We start from the raw sequence: 17,949 nt of genomic DNA, 5'->3' as shown, positions 1-17,949 counted from the left end.
GCCATTTATCTGCTGCCCTTGTCCTTCTAGATGAAAATGGTTGTGGATTTGGAAGGTGCTGTCTAAACATCTTTGGCGAATTTCTGCAGTGCATGGTACACACTACGTGTAAGTGGTAGGGGGAGTGGATGTTTGCAGATCTGGTGCCAATTGAGTGGCCTGGATGGTGTCAAGCTGCTTGAGTGTTGTTGGGGCTGCACCCATCCAGGCAAGTGGGGAGTATTCCATCTTACACCTGACTTGTGCCTTGAAGAAGATTGGCAGGCTTTGGGGAATCGGGAGGTGAGATGCTACGAATCTCCAGGAGGTCAGAGCTGTCTGTCCGGTGCCAGCTGCAGAGGCAGGCAGCAGCCATGTTGGGGGCTTTTGAAGGACACCAAGGAGCTTGTGAAAGGGCCTGGAGAATAAAATTGTAGTGAAGAAGATCTTGGATGCCAAGTTAAGGTATAATGCTCAACCCCAGCATGAGCTTCACCCTCAAGTAAACACAGATGGAAACAAACTCCCTATTGAACAGTGGCAACCCCACCAATTGTGCACTGAGGTGCACCAGGCTGGCTTCATTTGGAAAAAAAAGATTGACAATCCCATTCTGTTCTGGATAGATCCTCATAAAATCTCCTTAAAGAAGTTAATGGTCTGGTAATTGGCCAGAATACATTTCCTGAGCCATTTCCTGGCAGGTCCTTTGACAATTGACAACTGTCCCAGGAATAGTGGCAATTAGTGCTGCCATACACGAATCGAAGTTTCAAATTCTAGCACATTCACTCAGGTGACCAAAAGATTGGTCAAAGAGGTAGTTTTAAAGGAGTGCGTTAAAGGAGGAAAACATCTTAGAGAAGTGGAGAGACCAATAAAAGAGATTCCAGAGCTTGTGGTCAAGGCAGCCGAAGACACGGCCGCTGAAAGTGGAGTGATTAAATCGAGGAAGCCACTATTGGATGAGGGGCAGATATATCAGAAGTTTGTGGGCCTGAAGGAGTTTGTAGAGATAGGAAGCAGTCAAAGGCTGCAGATAGGTCATGAAGGGTGAGGAAGGAAAGATTCCTTTGTCGTCAATACCTGGGATGTCATTTGTGAACTCCTGCTCCATCTCTAACCTCCCTTTCCTCTCCAATGCATGTTGTGTCATCTCCCAAATCCTCTCTCATCTTTCCTGGAACTCTATCTTGAAACCCTCTGCCCTAAACTGGATGTTCTTAAAGTCACAAACGACATAAAACCAGAGAGTATCGAAGAGCACTTCAGGCAATCGAATCTGTACTGCCAAAAATGCCCTACTAACAACGCAGCTCTCATGTTTCCACGTTGGACCGATAGCCTTAAAACTAATGGTGCTTCAAGCACTCATCCAATTCTTTTTAAATGTTGTGATGTTTCCTGCCTCATCTGTCTTCTGAGACAGTGCATTCCAGACCCACCACCCTCTGAATGAACAATTTTTCCCTCAAATCCCCTCCTGCATTTCACTTTAAAATTATGTCCCCTTGTATTGACCCTTCATCTAAGGGGAACAGCTGCTTTCTATTTACCCTGTCCATGTCCCTCATAATCTTATACCCCTCTATCAGGCCCTCTTTGAACCTCCTCTGCTCCAAGTATCCTTATAACTCTTCTATTATCATGTAATCTGCCTTCTTGGGATGTCAATTCATCGTTACATGACCAAATGCTGTTGTGATAACAGGAGTGTTCTTGATGCTTTCAGGCCGTACTTGGACAGTGGCATAAAATGGATTGTTTGCTTGATTTGATCAAGGAGCCTGTTTGTTAGACTGAATACCTCTGTTGTGTTGTTCACTCCTGGAGCACATTGAGGCTGCTACTTCACATTGAATCTGGAAGATTTCACACTCTGTCATAGCATCCTCTGCTTCCTTTACAAAGCTACTGCTCTTGATAGCATGCAGCGATCTGCATTTACATCCCTCGCCTGAAAGTTACATCCAGATGGTATCTCTGTAACCGGAGTAACATGTTTTGCAGGCACTTTGGAGCTGATGCAACTGGCATGAGGAAAATGCTTTGGAGTGGCTTGTGATTGGAGTTGACTGTCACTTTGTCTCTTCCAACTGGGTACTGATTAATCTGTTAGACAAGGATCAGCTACGTCTGTGCGATTTGAACACAGCACCATGCCATGTGTTTGGTTGTCATTACTGCATTATGATTGTTCCAAGTCCTGTCTTGATGCAGGGTGACTTCATCATTTACATCATAGCATTTCAGAACTGGCATTGCCATCGCTTGTTGCTTAATTTTAGAGAAAGCTTCTTCTTGTTCCCTGCGTTATTACCGCTGCAGGTCTCTGGCAGTGAGTTAGTGTAATCAGAGAATCTGCACAGTATGGAATCAGGCCATTTAGCCCATTGCGTCCACAGCGACTGTCCAAACTGCATCCCACCCTATTCATGTAACCCTGTATTTCCTATAACTTATACACCCAGGGTGGAATCGAACCCGGGTCCCTGGCACTGAGAGGCAGCAGATCTAACCGCTGAGCCACTGTGCCAGTTGATTGGTTGCGTGGTTAAAATATGTTTTGAAATTGAGTACGAGAGCAGGGATGCCTTGCTGTAATTGTACAGAGCCTTGGTGAGACCACACCTAGAGTATTCTGTGCAGTTTTGGTCTCTTTACCTGAGGAAGGACAATATGGCTATGAAGGGAGTGCAATGAAGATTCACCAGACTGATTCCTGAGATAGCAGGACTACCATATGAAGAGAGACTAGATGGGTTAGGACTATATTTACTGGAATACAGAAAAATAAGGCGTGATCTCCTAGAAACCAACAAAATTCTAACATTACTAGATAGCGTAAACACACGAAGGGTGTTTACACTCAGACAAAGAATGATGGACCTGTGGAATTCTCTACTAAAGAGAGTGGTTGGCATCAAAACAATGAATGTTTCAAGAAGGAGGTAGATGCAGTTCTTCAGGCTAAAGGAATCAAAACGTATGGGCCGAGTGGGAACATAGTACTGAGCTGAATGATCAGCTATGATCATACTGAATGGTAGAGTAGGCTTGAGGGGCCAAATGGCCTCTTCCTGCTCCTGTTTTTGTATGTTTCAACATTTCTATCCATCTCCAGCAATGATAAGTGTGTAACTATTTGCAGCTGCTCTGTCAGCTGAATCCGTCAGAATTTTAAAATTTTGTCATTGTGCGTAGAAAAGTGACCAGTTCCTTTTCATATTGGCTTTCACTTCAACTGGTGCAGAAGAGGAAATGTTGCAGTTACTGTTTCAGCTGTAGCGTGCTTCTTATTTCCTGTACAGTGGCTTTTCCAGCGATCAGCAGCTCTGAACATTCCTGTGTCCCTTTTCTCATAATTGTGCTTTTTTACAGCTCCACAACACTCAGTTTCAGCTCCACTTTGACACGTGTGACAAGCTCACTGTGCAAACAAGCTTGGCTTCGACTCTGTCTTCATTGAATTGGCTGTAAGATCAATGTTCCAGGAAGTGCTTCACAATAGAAACCACATGATATCGCAGGACAGGAGTCACACAAGTACTGTATTGTATTTCTATTCCAAACAGAGTGTGAGGGTTAGATTTTCCAGATCATCATCCCCAGCTGTCTTCTGGACCACAACAGTGAAACTGAAGTGACCACTGTTTCCTCTCCACGCCATGCCCTAATCTATTGTACAGGAGGTGAGAGGTCAGCAATGCTCCCTGTCACCTTATTTCCGTCAACGTGTTATGTTTCTGTCGCATGTCTATCCTGCAGGAAAGCTCTGAAATTGTCAATGGAATCTGCTTTCACCCTGTTAATAGTGACCTGGAAATGTTGTGGGGCTAATGTGAACTCCAGGTGGGATGATGTGGGGGATGGATTACATAGAAAAATACAGCGCAGTACAGGCCCTTTGGCCCTCGATGTTGCGCGATGATTCTATCTGCCAACACCAAGAGAAGGCTGCAGACACTTCAATCCCGAGACAGTTATTGTCAGAGGCTCAGGTCTGTAGTGCATTCCTGCAAAGGAAGGATCTGAAACTTACATTGGAAGACCACACTAATCTCCTTTGTCCTTTCATACCACATAGACATCAATGACAAGGCCTTTATGAACTGGCCTTGAATGGTGTGGTTTGCTTGGCCATTTCTGAGGCAATTAAGAGTAAGCCACATTGCAATGTGTCAGGAGTCAAATGTAGAACAGACCAGGTAAAGAAGACAAATTTCCTTCCCTAAAGGGGAAGGTTGTGAATCTAATAGGACTTTTTTGCAGCATCCAATAATAGTTTCGTGGTCAACATTACCGAATCCAGCTTTCAATTCTAGATTTATTAATTTCAAATAATCAACTACTGTGGTGGATACAAGCTTACATCCGTAGCAAATTAACCTGGGCTTCTCGCTCACTAACCACTGACATTACCACTATTCCACTGATATCTTTATCAGGCAGGATAGACCTGGCTCTTTAGGTACAAGCTGACCGAAGTGACTTAAGACAACTTTGCATTTAGTAATGAGGCTCATAGAACATAGAACATTACAGCGTAGTACAGGCTCTTCGGCCTTCGATGCTGCGCCAACCTGTGGAACCAATCTGAAGCCTGTCTATCCTACACTATTCCATTTTTATCCATATGTTTATCCAATGACCATTTAAATGCCGTTAGAGTTGGCAAGTCTATTATTGTTGCAGGCATTGTGTTCCATGCCCCTAATACTCTCTGAGTAAAGAAACTACCTCTGACATCTGTCCTATAGTTATCACAAATCGCTCCTGGTAGGGACTTCCAACAAAACCAGAGACATTATAATGGGAAACTAATGGAGAGGGAACAGGAACTTGAGGCTCATTTCTCATCAGTCGTGGAGGGCTAAGATTCCCTCTTCGTATAGATGTGGGGAGACATTTCCCACTGGTCTGCAGTGCTGCATTCAACCACCAGGTGTCACAAAAGACCACTGCACAAATTTGATGAAGACAGTGCAATGTCAAAATCTGAAAGGAATCTTAAATTGCCTGGCTGGTGCTTGTTGTTAAAATTGTGTCTGCTAAATGAGTCGTGTTTCATATCTTACACAGCCCATATAGAAAAAGACAGATTCGATTCAATGCGCAGATTAGCTGATGTCAGCTGGGGATGGAAGTAAGATTGAGTTAGTTCATTTTTCTGGATTCATAATCAATTCCCAATATTTCTGTGCTTAAAGAGATGCACGTGGATGTTGGTTCCAGATGGCATGGAATTCTGATAAGACCACATGTTGTCTTTTACTGTTTGGACTTACATATGGAGAATAGCCATTTGACAAACAAAAATGAAAGAACTTGCATTTATATAGCATCGTTTTTGTCCTCAGGCCACCTGAACATGTTTAACAACTAATCAAGTACTATTGCATTGTTGTCACTGATGTAATATATTAAATGTTACAGTCAGTTTGGACACAGGAAACTCCCACAAACTGCAGTGCAATAATGAACAGATACAGTCCCTGATTTCTGAACCGCTGACTTACAAACGTTCACACTTAACCATGAGATGCCATATTATTATTAATTTTAAGCATGCGAACATTCAGTCATGCTTATGAACAGCCATTTTATATTGTACTGTGTTGTGTTACCGACCTGTTTACAAACTGACTTGCAAATGTACTCAGGCCATAACCTGTCCTAAACCTGGGGACTGCCTGTAATCTGTTTTAGTAACGCTAATTGCCCTTCTCAGGAGAAGAATGTATAAGGGACTTGAAGAAAGGGGGAACATCAATAAAGCTGCCATAAACCCCAAGCAGTGGAGATTGTGGTAATAGGTGTCCCTGCAAGTTAATGGTCTCAGCAAGTTAATGGCCAACTTGCTATTGGGAGTGAGGGAGGAATAACTAATTGAGGTGGAGGAGATGAGCTCCTCACCTCTCTGACACACACTCTCCAGCTTACAAAGGAGCACTAGCAGATCCCAATTTTATCCCCATCATCCAGGAACCAGGATTGACACAGTATCCAAGACTTGCAGACAGAAGAGGAAAAGAAATAATAGTTTGTAAACAAAGAGAAAAACACGTCAAAAAAAAACTGTTAAATGAAAGCATACAACAAACCTTCTTTGACATTAATTGATGCTCCAGTCTGTCACATTAATTACATTTTTCTTTCATTATATAGCCTACTATTTAGACTAGCCTCTTCTGTCTAATATTAATGCTTTGACTTTGGTTGGATAAATTTCAGTCATAATCTGCATTTTATGATATGGAATCCGTTTCTTTATTGATTTTCACACATTCAAAAGTCCTTTTCTCAAATAAAAATAGGTCCAAACAAGATAAATAATTATACTAATGAAAAAGAGAGAAAGGCGTGTCATTTTAAGGATAACTGGAATGATCATCTTAAGGAACTATCCAACTCATATGTAGTAACATCTCCAGTAGAAAGTTGTCCACTCGGCATGAATTGGTATGCAAGCACTTGCAGATGGATGTAAGATCACTATAATAACTAGGAGAAACTGCTTATAAGGCTCATTCTGATCAACCACAGCAAGTGTGAATGCCCAGCAGTATACACAAATGGATCATCAATTTTAGAAGTTTTTTTTTATCCTTAAACACCAACTGCCAATGTTCATCTTTCAAGGTTGGCTGATGCTTGGCTTCGGATCTCTGCAGTTGGAGCCTTAGGCCATGTTAAAGTCATGACATTCAAATGGTTATTGATTTTTACAAGCAGACAGTGAACAGGGATGAAGTCTAATCAGAACATTTTACACAGCCTGTCTTTTAGAGGGAATAATAAACAGGGAGCTGTGTGCACTAAGGTTTTATCATTACTGGAGAAACCTAGGTACTAAAATATTGACTGGGGTGGTAAAACCCCTGATATATGTGCTTGATTATTAGCAGCAGATCAGTAGAAAAAAGGCAAAGCTCATACTGATCACACTCTCTGTGCAAAACCATTAGTGATGTACACATCTGGTTACTGACTGATAGGAAGACTCTAACAGGTGAATACAATTCTCTGAGGTTATCATTACTCTTACAACAGAGGCCAAATAAACAGTCAGAAAGACAGCAACGGTCCAGATTATTGACCTATTAATTTTCCACAATTAAAATCATTTTATTTTCTGGTGCAAATTTTGCAAGGTTACAGGTGGAAAGTCCCATCTCTCGCCTATTACCTATCCTGCTTGTTGCCTCCTCAAAGAATTCTAATAGAACTTGTTCAGCATGATTTCAGCACGGTGAAGCCACGCTGACTTTTTTTGGTTGTATCATGTATTTCTAAATGCTCTATAACTATATCCTTTATTATGGACCCTTGACATTTTTCAAATTGCAGATGTCTTATAGTTACCTGTTTTCTGTCTCCCTCCCTTTTGAATAAGGCTGTCACAGGTTTCCAGTGCTCTGGGACTTGTCCAGCATTTAAGGATTCTTGCAATTTTACCACCACTGTATCCACTATCTCTGTAATTACTTCCTTTGAAATCCTATAATGCAACCCACTTCACTTTTATTTTGGAGCTGGGGAACATGTACGATGTGTATGCCTCTGCCAGGTCATCTTGTGTGCAGGGACACATATGCATCTGCACAGGATGCATCTTGTGGCCCTTCGCCTGTTTTCTGAGCAGCCAATCACTCACTCAGCAGGGATTAATGGCTGGCAGCCTCTCATGTGGCTCACACTGCTTTCTCAGAGCACAGGGTTTCTAGAGCTCAAACCAACCTCTACAGGCTGCCTTGTCTGTTAGCGCAGATGGAGAGGCAGACTGCTTGTGATGGCGGGAAGCATTGAACAGTAAACCTTTCAGTCCAATAGAGGGTGGACATGTCCATTTGTGGCACTGTGCGTATTAGACCCTCAACACATTCCAGGAGCTTACTTGGTGAATATACTGCCTGGGCTTCAAGCCAGATGGCCATGTGTGAAAGCCCTCGGTGGTGTCTAAGTCAGTCAGAGGGTGCTGTTACACTCCGCCTACTTGCGGAGCGTTTCAGAGAACACCTCTGGGACACCCGGACCAACCAACCCAACCACCCTGTAGCTCAACATTTCAATTCCCCCTCCCACTCCACCAAGGATATGCAGGTCTTTGGACTCCTCCATCGTCAGACCACAGCGAAACGACGGTTGGAGGAAGAACGCCTCATCTTCCGGCTAGGAACCCTCCAACCACAAGGGATGAACTCGGATTTCACCAGTTTCCTCATTTCCCCTCCCCCCAGCCTGTCTCAGTCAAATCCATCAAATTCAGCACCGCCTTCCTAACCTGCAATCTTCTTCCCGACCTCTCCGCCCCCACCCCAGTCTGACCTATCACCCTCACCTTGACCTCTTTCCACCTATCACATTTCCGACGCCCCTCCCCCAAGTCCCTCCTCCCTATCTTTTATCTTAGCCTGCTGGACCAACTTTCCTCATTCCTGAAGAAGGGCTAATGCCCGAAACGTCGATTCTCCTGTTCCCTAGATGCTGCCTGACCTGCTGCGCTTTTCCAGCAACACATTTCCATCTACTGTTACACTCAGTCAAGGGGCTTATCCAATTCCAGTCAGGGGGCTGGACCATGATCAGTCCGGTATTTGTTCCTACCAGACTTATTGTTTTTATTCTCTCATGGGATGTGGGTCTCGCTGGCTGCCTGTTCCTAGTTGCTCTTGAGAAGGTGGTGCTGAGCTGCCTTCTTGAGCTGCTGCAGTCCTCGTGCTGTAGGTTGACCCACAATGCCATTAGGGAAGGATTTTGGCCCAAGGAATGGCAATATATTTCCCAAGTCAGGATTAGATTCCCCACAGTGTGAAAACAGGCCCTTCAGGCCAACTAGTCCACACTGACCCTCCCAAGAGTAACCCACCCAGACCCATTCCCCATATTTACTCCTGACTAATGCACCTAACTCTATGGGCAATTTAGCATGACCAATTCACCTGACCTGCACATCTTTGGACTGTGGGAGGAAACCAGAGTGCCCAGAGGAAACCCACGCAGACATGGGGAGAATGTGCCAACTCCACACAGACAGTTGCCCGAGGCTGGAATGGAAGCTGGGTCCCTGGTGCTGTGAGGCAACAGTGCTAACCCATGGAGACTAGCTTGGGAAGTCTGAGGACCCATAACCTTGCAGCCCTGCAAGTCAAGTGCAGTCAGTCCAGGGAGTACAACCAGGTCAGTCGGGATGTTTCATGACCAATTTTGGATTGCTCTCCTCCCCCAGGTCTGGGGGTGGGGCCAAGGTAACTCCTGAGGATTTGCTCAATAACAGTAATGAGATGAATCATGGGTTATTCCATGGAATGCTGGGGCAAATGGGCAAGTTAAGTCTGGGTATGGACTTCATTGTTAAGGGTTACTGAGGGAGTAATGACAGTGCTTGGCGATGGAACCTTATTTTCAAGAGGAGAGGGCTGGGAGCCATGGAAAAACGTGTTCAAACAGGTTATAGTGATTAAGGCCTTTCACTGGGCAATTTGTAGAGTGGACGAGGGAATGGGAATTTCCAAAGTCATGGTCTCTGAGTGTAAAGTGAGGACATTTGCAGTCATGGAGGACATTTAGAGTTATGCAAAGGGGTCAATGGAAATAGGGTGAGGCTGAAAGGTCATAAGGACCACAACACAAAACGAGAGCATGATCAGTTTGGGAGACTTGTGCCTCACAAGTGGAGCTTGTAACATAGATAGAACCTCTCCATGTCAGATCAAAAACAGTAACCACACAAAATGACTGACTGCGTAATGCGCAGTGGGTAGAGTAAGTTACTGATTTTGTTTCCTTCCGGGCAGTGTAAATCTCTGCGAGGGGCAATTGCAGTAATTGTGCCTCTATGGATTTAGTCATGCCACCCACATGTTTTCAATTTACACTTCACCGGCAGCTCATCCATGCTCCAAGAATACATATTTAAAATGCTGACCTCGAGCAATCATGGAGATTATGTTGTGTTCACTAATTGCTTCCTTGTCATTTCAGCTAAACAAAAGTAATCAGTCAAAGATACTTAAAAAAAACTGAAACTAAAGTTTCTCGAGCAAGCTCTGGAATGCAATGTCTCACCGCAGCCAGATCCCACACACTGAACTGTAAGTTTGCAAGGAAGCAATGTGTGGCCTGGAAGGAAGACCTTTTTGTAGGGAGGTCGCTTATGGCAGAATTCTACTCCCAATGTGGTGTGAAAACATTGGTTGTGGACAATATGGCAGGTTTCAGAGCTCATTGTGAGGGCACAAGATGAGGCTTTATTGTGGTGGGTGTGAGGCGTCAAGGGTTCCTTCAATAACACTACATTTTCATCCTAAATATCTGCTGCAGATTATCTGCTCACCTATGTATAATGCCATCATTGGAGTCATTGTAGCCTTGATGCTATTCTGAAGACACATTAGAAGGAGACAGCAACTGCATCTTCATTAACAAGCCCAGCAAAAGCAGCAAACTCATGGTGGGGGGGGTGAAACAGAGGAAGTGGAACAAAGTGATGAAAAACAACAAACCTCACTCTCATTTCCTTCCTCTGCCTGAGAGACCAGGTCGGTGTTGATGAGGAATGTCCTAGTCTACTGTCACTGAGCCTACATCACCTGCAGGAGTAGGATTTGTACTAACAGGTGTCCATTCCGTTCTGGTGGCCACCGGAATTGTTATGTCAGCAGCTCATTCCACGGAGCAACTGGGGACCAATGTAACACCCCTCAGTAACATGGGGTCCCACAGCCCAAGCACTGGAACTCTTCACTGTTGCTGGCTACTCCCTGGTGCAGGCCACTCTCAGCTGCACCCATGAGAGCACCCCATCACCAAGCTGCAGAGTTTGTCACTCTCACTCCATCAATGTTCAAATTGCATGTGACCGTCAATGTTAAATTCTGGAAGTCTTCCCCATGCATCCTGGGATATGCCATGCTTCTGACATACTGAAGAGCTCCTTCCAAGGTCCTCAGGCCATTGAGAAATGGTTAGTGGGTGACATTGCTGATGACACCTTCACAAACCCCTCAGACTGATGCAGAATGAAGATAAAACACTGCTCGTTTTTCAACCAGGGGGTCAGAGGAGAACAGAGCATTAGCCTCCTGAAGGTGAGGTTTAGAAACCGGGTCTGCTCTTCTTTCTGAAGTCCAGAAAATGTGTCCCACATCATGTGCTCAACATAACGTGACAGAGTAATGCATCATCAAGTGTGAGAAGCCAGACAATTCCTCATTGAATGAGATGGGTTTGGACTTTGTTTTAATTGCTCAATGTTCAGTTGGCAGTATGACAAGCAGCGTTGAGAGTTCTGGAAAAGCACAGCAGGTCAGGCAACATTCAAGGAACAGGAGAGTCAACATTTTGGACTGTCAACATTTTGAAATGTCAATTCTCCTGCTCCTCAGATGCTGTCTGACCTGCTGTGCTTTGCCAGCACCACACTTTCAACTCTGATCTCCAGGATCTGCAGTCCTCACTTTCTCCAATATGACAAGCAGCTCCCACTTAGCGCAAAAGTGACGTGGACCTTGTTACTTTTGCAGTGCTTGATCTTTTGTTTTGCTGAATAAATGTTTCTTTTCCATATGATTGTTCACTTGACATTTTTGGGTGATTCACTTGAAAAGTACAATCCATCACATGTCTTACTGACCTCAAGGGGAAAAGCAGTGGTCAGTGTAACTGGGCACTGACTTTGCATTGTAATTAGGTTAGGTAACCCATAAAGCTTCAGTCAGGATGTAATATCTGAGAGTTGTACAGTGAAGTCTGTCTTGATAAGCAGCAGATTGAGATGAATCCTGAGGAACTTCCTTTTGATCATTTCATCATCCGTAACTCTTCAATGTTAGAGTGTGTGTAGAAATGCTCTCGGTCAGTTTGGAACCTGCAAGAGGCAGCACTTCGTGCACTCACTCAGCTTTGAGGGAGAGTGAATGTGGGAGCTGCCCATTGCACATTCCTCAGGTTCAAATGGCAATACACTCCCTTACAAACCTGATATGGAGAATGAAGCTCACCCTTCAGGCACAAGTCGGGTTGTCACTGATTCCATATTCTCGATCCTAAACTAGATATGCTAGGACTGGCCCTACCATGTGTCCCTCCACATTGTGTTTAGCTGCAGTGTATTCCTCAGGGTTCGAGGATCCCTGATGTCTGATGCTACCTACAGCCATTCAGCCCCTCGTGCTTGCTCCATCATCTGATAAGATCATGGCTGATTTGATTTTAACCTCAAATCCTTGTTCCCATCTTCCAGACAACCATTTGTTCCTTGCTTAACAAGAAACTATCCAACTTGGCCTTAAACGTATCTATCATCACCCACCGAAGAGCTCCATATCCATCATCCCCCACTGAGGAGCCTCATATCCAACATCCGCACCGAAGATCACCATATCCATCATCCCCCATTGAGGAGCCCCATATCTGCACCGAAGATCACCATATCCATCATCCCCACCAAGGAGCCCCATTTCTATCAACCCCCACTAAGGATCCCCATATCCATCATCCCTCACCGAGGAGCCCCAAATCCATCATCTCTCACCAAGGAGCCCTATATCCATCATCCCCCACCAAGGAGCCCCATATCCATCATCGCCACTGAGGAACCCCATATCCATCATCCCCCACCAAGGAGCCCCATATTCATCACCCCCACAGAGGAGCCCCATATCCATCATCACTCACCGAGGAGCCCAATATCCATCATCCCCCATAAAGGAGCCCCATATCCACCATCCCCCACCAAGGAGCCCCAAATCCATCATCTCTCACCAAGGAGCCCTATATCCATCATCCCCCACCAAGGAGCCCCATATCCATCATCGCCACTGAGGAACCCCATATCCATCATCCCCCACCAAGGAGCCCCATATCCATCATCCCCCACCAAGGAGCCCCATATTCATCACCCCCACAGAGGAGCCCCATATCCATCATCCCTCACCAAGGAGCTCCAAATCCATCAACCCCCACCAAGGAGCCCCATAACCATCATCCCTCACCGAGGAGCCCCATATCTATCATCCCCCACCAAGGAGCCCCATACCCATCATCCCCCACCGAGGAGCCCCATATACATTATCCCCCACCAAGGGGGATTATCCCCCACCAAGGAGCCCCATATTCATCACACCCACTAAGGAGCCCCATATACAGCACCTGCACCGAGGAGACCCATATACAACACCCACACTGAGGAGACCCATACCCGCCATTCTCCACCGAGGAGCCCCATATTCATCATCCTTCACCAAGGAGCCCCAAATCCATCATCACTCACCAAGGAGCTCCATATCCATCATCCCCCACCAAGGAATCCCATATCCATCATCCCCCACAGAGGAGCCCCATATCCATCATCCCTCACCAAAGAGCCCCATATCCATCATCCCTCACCAAGGAGCCTCATATCCATCATCCCCCACCAAGGAGCCCCATATTGATCACCCGCACCGAGGAGCCCCATATCCATCATCCCTCACCAAAGAGTCCCATATCCATCATCCCTCACCAAGGAGCCTCATATCCATCATCCCCCACCAAGGAGCCCCATATTGATCATCCCCACCAAGGAGCCCCATAATCATCATCCCTCACCGAGGAGCCCCATATCCATCATCCCCCACCAAGGAGCCCCATATCCATCATCCTCCACCGAGGAGCCCCATATACATTATCCCCCACCAAGGGGGATTATCCCCCACCAAGGCGCCCCATATTCATCACCCCCACTAAGGAGCCCCATATACAGCACCTGCACCGAGGAGACCCATATACAACTTCCACACTGAGGAGCCCCATACCCGTCATTCTCCACCAAGGAACCACATATCCATCATCCCCCACTAAGGAGCCCCATATCCATCGTCCCCACCGAGGAGCCCCATATCCATCATCCCCCACTGAGGAGCCCCATTTCTATCATCCCCCACTAAGGAGCCCTATATCCATCATCCCTACTGAGGAACCCCATATCTATCATCTCCCACCGAGGAGCCCCATATCCATCATCTCCCACCAAGGAGCCCCATATCCATTATCCTCCACCAAGGAGCCCGATATCCATCATCCTCCACCGAGGAGCCTCATATCCATCATCCCCCATCAAGGAGCCCCATATTGATCACCCGCACCGAGGAGCCCCATATCCATCATCCCTCACCAAGGAGCCCCATATCCATCATCCCCCACCGAGGAGCCCCATATCCATCACCTCCCCCACCGAGGAGCCCCATATCTATCATCCCCCACCAAGGAGCCCCATATCCATCATCCCCCACCAAGGAGCCCCATATCCATTATCCTCCACCAAGGAGCCCCATATCCATCATCCCTCACCAAGGAGCCCCATATCAATTATCCCCCACAAAGGAGCCCCATATCCATCATCCCTCACTGAGGAGCCCCATATTCATCACCCCCACTAAGGAGCCCCATATACAGCACCTGCACCGAGGAGCCCCAAATACAACACCCGCACTGAGGAGCCCCATACCCGTCATTCTCCACCAAGGAACCACATATCCATCATCCCCCACTAAGGAGCCCCATATCCATCATCCCCACCGAGGAGCCCCATATCCATCATCCCCCACGGAGGAGACCCATATCCATTATCCCCCACCAAGGAGCCCCATATCCATCATCTCCCACTAAGGAGCCCCATATCCATTATGCCCCACCAAGGAGCCCCATATCCATCACCCCCACCAAGGAGCCCCATATCCTCTGCTGCCTGTAAGCAGGTGTTTTTTAAAAAAAATCTTTCTACCCCTTTCAAAATAGGCTATGGTGTATTGTGCAAAACCACATTGATTTGAAGTCTAATTTTTAAATGATGTACAACAAACTGTCTTTAGGGTTTAGCACAGAAGTATCGTTTATTCACACATTCACACCTGGGGCATGATTGACATATACACACGCGCACACATGCTCGCACATACATACATACATACACACATGCATACCCATACATACATACGCACACGCATACACATGCGCACCCATACACACACATACACAATACACATACAAGCAGATACATACACATAAATACGTACATACACACATACACAAACATAAATAAACACATACACACCCACTTATACACACATACATGTATATATACACACATATGCACACACACATGCAAGTAAGAAAAAAAGATAACAAAGAGGTTGCAATTAAAATGAATTTAAATTAATATTTAATAAATTAAATATATGAATATGTTATTTTTGTCTGAGTCCAGAAATGTAGAGTCCAGGGAAGAGGTTCAGATTCAGGTGAGGGCAGTGGGGTGGTGTTACAAATTTCCTTGTGAAGCTGAAAAAGATGATGTTGATGCATAGACTTGGTCTATTCTGCCGAAGAATTTATGACTCTTTTCCAGAGACTAGGTTTTGAAGACATTTAGACTGGAGGAATCTGGTTTTCGAGAGAGCGACCTGTAAGTAGATTAGATGTTAACAAGTAAGACTGGATGTTGCAGGAAGCTAGACTCTTACCAGACAGATGCAGTGTTTTCTCGGGACTACAATTAACCTCTCCAGACGTAAAATGGTTTTTGGTCAAGTAATATTCCCAGGTGAGTCACTTTCCAATTTAGCAATGAATTTCTGTGCCTCTGGTCAAAGACCATTATTTGTTCCATAAGGTAAATATTGAGCCATTAGCACACTTTAAGCATAATCAAATTCAACTGCTCCCCTTTATTCTCAGTCCCTCCTGGGGACACATACTATTTACTTGTCTGTTGTACTGGTTGATTGCAAGACACGAATAATACAATTATGTTGAGTTCCAGAAGTTGGTCTAAACTCTGTCTAGGTTGATACTTACTAAAATTATCATCGATTTGCCTCGTGATCAGCAGATGTTCTTCTTTTAAGCCCAGAAGAGTCTATTTTATAAACTAAACATACAACTTTTATAACAAAAATTTATTTCTCTGTATGTCTTGTAGACATAGTATTGTTCAATCATTGAGTGTACCAAGACCACTATTGTACAATGTACACCTTGCTAACACATTTCCACTGAACTCTTTTCTGGCAGATGAACATGCAATGTTTATTGTTCAGTGACCCTGCTCTCGGGAAGTCTGGTCCCTGCTTGTGCAATTTTGTCTATGGTCAGCCTACCAGATTGGCTGTCAGTCAGAGCTATCTCCCATGCACTGTTAACCAGCTGTAGGTTGTCTGTTGATCCTGCGCACATGGAGATCTCAGGCTGCCCAATGTCAGAGTCTGCCCCAGTCCAAAGGAATGCAAATCACTTTGAACAGCATGTCACCTGCACACTATAGATGCATCAAAATAACCCATTGAACACACTTGGACGTGTAGTCCCTATTGTAACATAGAAAACGTGATGATTAATTTGTGTTTCCTTTTTTATGTCTGTTTAGGGATAAAATAGTGGAACACACTAGATATAACTCCCCAACTAGTTTTCATTTTTGTGTTGTAGAATCTCTTAGATGCACCAGAACTGGCAGATAATGCTTTGATTTCATGTCTGAAAGACAGCACCTCTGAAGTGCAGTGCTCACTTAGTACTGAAATGGGGGTAAATTTTCCTTTCTTCTGTGTAAGGGAACTGTGCAAAATGACATCGAACACAAGATACAGTGAAGAATGGACCAGCTCTGTGCTGTCTAGTATTTCCAGCATTAGGTGTTTATCTGGAAACAATGAAACAGCTTGATTTAATTGGAAAGGTAAACCTAAATTTTCCTGAAGTGGACATTCCTTATAGGACCAAGGCTGAGTTTTCCCAATGAGTTGTGCAGAAAATGTGAAGCTGAAGATTGTAGAGGTAGAAGTAGTATGAAGCCATTTGAAGTTGAAACTGAAGGATTGAGTTCAATACATTGCACAAAGAGTGTGCACAAAAAAGAGAGATAGAGTTAACCCAGACAAGAAAGGACTCATGTATATCGCCTACTGAATGACAAGATATATATATATAGGCTTTGGACATGCCACTCAAGATGGAAGGCTAGAATGGGAGTGCAGAGACACTCAAAGCATAGGGAAATTTTGCTCCGTTGTCACATTAATAAGCCTGAGTCACAAACATCAACAATGATGGGCCTCATGCCAGAATTCACTTTCCACAACACAGGGGATGTATGCTGTACTCTGGACTGACGCCAAGAGGCTGCCAGCCTCCACTCTTGTGTCAAGAACTCCGGGACAGCTGCAGCTGCCTCATTCCAAAAAGGCCAGTGTGGAATATCAGTGGGAGAGCAAGGGCTTCAACAATGCATCTCCTGTCGGCACTCAGATACAGCCAATACTGTTACCTGCAACTTTGTCTCTTGTATGCAGCCATTCAAAGACTACATTGTTAATTGGGGAATGGGGCTGCTAGAAGATAAATTGAGTTGTGGGTAACCTATGGCTTGCTCATTAGCACCCCATGGCAATTACTCATAGTCTTCCTGTGCTTTCAACACCACAGCAGGGGGTCGTATTCAAAAGACATTTGCTGTCATTACCGTCGCTGTTGGCTGGACTCTGTTATGCCACCTGCTACATAGGAAAAGCTGCAAACTATTTCATTAATCAGTAATAACAAATATATTCCAGTGTTAAGGAAGATCTCATAACGAATGGGAGGTGTTTAGAAATGAGTTATTAATGTCCTTCTTGTACACTGAATTAATTCTGTGTTCCACGTTGCCCATTGAAAATTCCATTCATGCATAATACATTAAACAAAAGTTCTTGATTTTTGCATTAATAAGGATTGCTACAAATGCGGAGGGGATTTTAACACTACTCAGTATGTCATGAGAATCATATCTGTCTTGATCTTCTCTGCTTTTGTGCCTCTTGGAAATTGTCTTCCAGAGAATACATTCGCATCTCTGTTTTGTTGTAAATTAGAATGTATTAAGGTACTGAGATGTTCTTTCCAGTTGCTATGGCTGATCGACTGTCAGTTGACGACAGAAACAAGGGCTGG

General features: G+C 44.8%; 1 protein-coding gene across 1 annotated transcript in view; it reads left to right on the top strand.

The window, feature by feature from the left end:
- The window catches only part of LOC122548665 (uncharacterized), a 57,843-nt gene extending 54,281 nt beyond the window's left edge, over positions 1 to 3,562 (top strand). Inside the window, exon 4 of the mRNA XM_087976231.1 lies at positions 3,361 to 3,562. Coding sequence (XP_087832357.1) covers positions 3,361 to 3,392 — 32 coding nt within the window. The 3' untranslated portion in view covers positions 3,393 to 3,562. The remainder of the gene's footprint in view (positions 1 to 3,360) is intronic.
- The last annotated feature ends 14,387 nt before the right edge of the window (positions 3,563 to 17,949 follow it).

This window comes from Chiloscyllium plagiosum, unplaced genomic scaffold (genome assembly GCF_037043375.1).
Source record: "Chiloscyllium plagiosum isolate Xiang-an unplaced genomic scaffold, Cpla_swu_hap1 HiC_scaffold_3, whole genome shotgun sequence".
Classification (NCBI taxonomy): domain Eukaryota; kingdom Metazoa; phylum Chordata; class Chondrichthyes; order Orectolobiformes; family Hemiscylliidae; genus Chiloscyllium; species Chiloscyllium plagiosum.
This window is presented reverse-complemented; position numbering and strand designations above follow the sequence as displayed.